General features: G+C 40.3%; 1 protein-coding gene across 1 annotated transcript; it reads left to right on the top strand.

Annotated features, from left to right (window-relative positions):
• The first annotated feature begins 733 nt into the window (after window positions 1-733).
• LOC122792053 (dentin sialophosphoprotein-like) lies at window positions 734-3,464 on the top strand. The gene is made up of 2 exons (XM_044059875.1): window positions 734-1,501; window positions 1,593-3,464. Exons 1-2 carry the CDS (start codon window positions 734-736, stop codon window positions 3,462-3,464), a joined length of 2,640 nt encoding a protein of 879 aa, XP_043915810.1.
• Window positions 3,465-4,053: the final 589 nt, after the last annotated feature.

Genomic DNA, 4,053 nt, shown 5'->3' on the forward strand with positions numbered 1-4,053 from the left:
TGTGCATGTGTTTGCCTTCTGTGGAAGGTTGGATGCCGGGCTGGCAACTCGACACTGTAAAACTCTACTGCCAATCATGAGCGGACAGGTGATCCGCTGTGGCGACCCCTAACCAGGAAAAAGCCGAAAGGAGAAGAAGAAGCAAAATAAATGACTAACAAAGAAATTGTGCAGCCTACGAGAAAAGTCTTACGTAAAAGTAAAGGAAATACCACAAACCTCAAAACTATTAAAGCAAATTTACTCAAAACTGATATACTTACCTTTGTGAGGTTTGGGTAGTCCTACAAGGTACTCTGTTGCGATCAACAATGAACCTGGGAGTAAATAAAACACAATCTAAATAAAATGAAAACAGAGGAGATACGCACATAGCAGGATCAACAGCATACAAAGCCAAAATGAACAAAATCTAAAACATCAAAAGAAACTGATTTGCTTCTTTGGAATAGATAAACATGTTTTACTTATGTATGCCACGTAAGAGGTACGTGAAGCTCACTTTAAAATGTGCATTAATACTGAACATTGGTAGTTCATGCTAAAGGTAGGTGCTTACCAATAAGTGAATATTAATGGAACCTAGAACATTATTTTCTTTAGAGCTTTACATTTGTGACATTATTTTTTTCTTTTTGTTATTTGTGCAAATCTACTGGACAAGCCCATTTATGGGACAGGACCAGAGAGAAAGCTCCAAATACTAACAAAGACAGCACCAACAACAGCAAGTATGAAAGCACTAACAAAGACAGCACCAACAACAGCAAGTATGAAAGTACTAACAAAGACAGCACAAACAACAGCAAGTAAGAAAGCACTAACAAAGACAGCGCCAACAACAAGTATGAAAGCACTAACAAAGACAGCGCCAACAACAGCAAGTATGAAAGCACTAACAAAGACAGCACCAACAACAGCAAGTATGAAAGCACTAACAGAGACAGCACCAACAACAGCAAGTATGAAAGCACTAACAAAGACAGCGCCAACAACAGCATGTATGAAAGCACTAACAAAGACAGCACCAACAACAGCAAGTATAAAAGCACTAACAGAGACAGCACCAACAACAGCAAGTATGAAAGCACTAAGAAAGACAGCGCCAACAACAGCAAGTATGATAGCACTAACAAAGACAGCACCAACAACAGCAAGTATGAAAGCACTAACAAAGACTGCACCAACAACAGCAAGTATGAAAGCACTAACAAAGACAGCACCAACAACAGCAAGTATGAAAGCACTAACAACGACAGCACCAACAACAGCAAGTAAGAAAGCACTAACAAAGACAGCAACAACAACAGCAAGTATGAAAGTAACAAAGACATCACCAACAACAGCAAGTATGAAAGCACTAACAGAGACAGCACCAACAACAGCAAGTATGAAAGCACTAACAGAGACAGCACCAACAACAGCAAGTATGAAAGCACTAACAAATACAGCACCAACAACAGCAAGTACAAAAGCACTAAAAAAGACAGCACCAACAATAGCAAGTATGAAAGCAAAGCACTAACAAATACAGCACCAACAACAGCAAGTATGAAAGCACTAAAAAAGACAGCACCAACAACAGCAAGTAGGAAAGCACTAACAGAGACAGCACCAACAACAGCAAGTATGAAAGCAGAAAAAAAGACAGCACCAACAACAGCAAGTATGAAAGCAATAACAAAGACAGTACCAACAACAGCAAGTATGAAAGCACTAACAAAGACAGCACCAACAACAGCAAGTATGAAAGCACTAACAAAGACAGCGCCAACAACAGCAAGTACGAAAGCACTAACAAAGACAGCACCAACAACAGCAAGTATGAAAGCACTAACAAAGACAGCGCCAACAACAGCAAGTACGAAAGCACTAACAAAGACAGCACCAACAACAGCAAGTATGAAAGCACTAACAAAGACAGCGCCAACAACAGCAAGTACGAAAGCACTAACAAAGACAGTGCCTACAACAGCAAGTATGAAAGCACTAACAAAGACAGCGCCAAGAACAGCAAGTACGAAAGCACTAACAAAGACAGTGCCTACAACAGCAAGTATGAAAGCACTAACAAAGACAGCACCAACAACAGCAAGTGCGAAAGCACTAACAAAGACAGCACCAACAACAGCAAGTACGAAAGCACTAACAAAGACAGCGCCAACAACAGCAAGTATGAAAGCATTAACAAAGACAGCACCAACAACAGCAAGTATGAAAGCACTAACAAAGACAGCACCAACAACAGCAAGTATGAAAGCACTAACAAAGACAGCGCCAACAACAGCAAGTATGAAAGCACTAACAAAGACAGCACCAACAGCAAGTATGAAAGCACTAACAAAGACAGCGCCAACAACAGCAGGTATGAAAGCACTAAGAAAGACAGCGTCAACAACAGCAAGTATGAAAGCACTAACAAAGACAGCGCCAACAGCAAGTATGAAAGCACTAACAAAGACAGCGTCAACAGCAAGTATGAAAGCACTAACAAAGACAGCGCCAACAACAGCAAGTATGAAAGCACTAACAAAGACAGCGCCAACAACAGCAAGTATGAAAGCACTAACAAAGATAGCGCCAACAACAGCAAGTATGAAAGCGCTAACAAAGACAGCTCCAACAACAGCAAGTATGAAAGCACTAACAAAGACAGCACCAACAACAGCAAGTACGAAAGCACTAACAAAGACAGAGCCAACAACAGCAAGTATGAAAGCACTAACAAAGACAGCGCCAACAACAGCAAGTACAAAAGCACTAACAAAAACAGCACCAACAACAGCACGTATGAAAGCACTAACAAAGACAGCACCAACAACAGCAAGTATGAAAGGACTAACAAAGACAGCACCAACAACAGCAAGTATGAAAGCACTAACAAAGACAGCGCCAACAACAGCAAGTATGAAAGCACTAACAAAGACAGCGCCAACAACAGCAAGTATGAAAGCACTAACAAAGACAGCTCCAGCAACAGCAAGTATGAAAGCACTAACAAAGACAGCACCAACAACAGCAAGTACGAGAGCACTAACAAAGACAGAGCCAACAACAGCAAGTATGAAAGCACTAACAAAGACAGTGCCAACAACAGCAAGTACAAAAGCACTAACAAAAACAGCACCAACAACAGAACGTATGAAAGCACTAACAAAGACAGCACCAATAACAGCAAGTATGAAAGGACTAACAAAGACAGCACCAACAACAGCAAGTATGAAAGCACTAACAAAGACAGCACCAACAACAGCAAGTATGAAAGCACTAACAAAGACAGCGCCAACAACAGCAAATATGAAAGCACTAACAAAGACAGCGCCAACAACAGCAAGTATGAAAGCACTAACAAAGACAGCAACAACAACAGCAAGTATGAAAGTAACAAAGACAGCACCAACAACAGCAAGTATGAAAGCACTAACAAAGACAGCACCAACAACAGCAAGTATGAAAAGCACTAACAAAGACAGCACCAACAACAGCAAGTATAAAAGCACTAACAAAGACAGCACCAACAATAGCAAGTATGAAAGCACTAACAAAGACAGCACCAACAACAGCAAGTATGAAAGCAGAAAAAAGACCTAAATAATGGCAATAACAATTGTAAACTGTAGTACAGACTACCTTATTCTTTGTAATATAACAGCAGCCAAGAACAAAGGTCTTTAGTAATTAATAATCAGGCAATCTTAATATTATGTCATGGAAGGTGCTAGAACCATAACAGAATGTTGTACTAGGATGTTCATGGCTGCATAAGCATACACGAATAACTCACTTTCTCTCTTATGAAGAAACAGGGTTTAACCCCCCCCCCCAAAAAAAAACAGACATTTCCAAAAAAGTATTTATATGTCAGAGAAAAGGTACACTTTGCCATGGTATCTGGTAGTAAACCCAAAATAGCATTGATTGTATTTAGAGAGTAAGTAAATGAAAGAATGTGACCACAACAATGAAGAAGCAGACATACCACTAGACTCTGGCTGTGCCCGGATACCTTGGCATCCTAGCTTGCTCCCCGAAAGCAATTTGCTATAAAAATAT

This window comes from Protopterus annectens, unplaced genomic scaffold, assembly GCF_019279795.1.
Source record: "Protopterus annectens isolate FY-2018-M unplaced genomic scaffold, PAN1.0 ctg66729_obj.part0, whole genome shotgun sequence".
Classification (NCBI taxonomy): Eukaryota; Metazoa; Chordata; order Ceratodontiformes; family Protopteridae; genus Protopterus; species Protopterus annectens.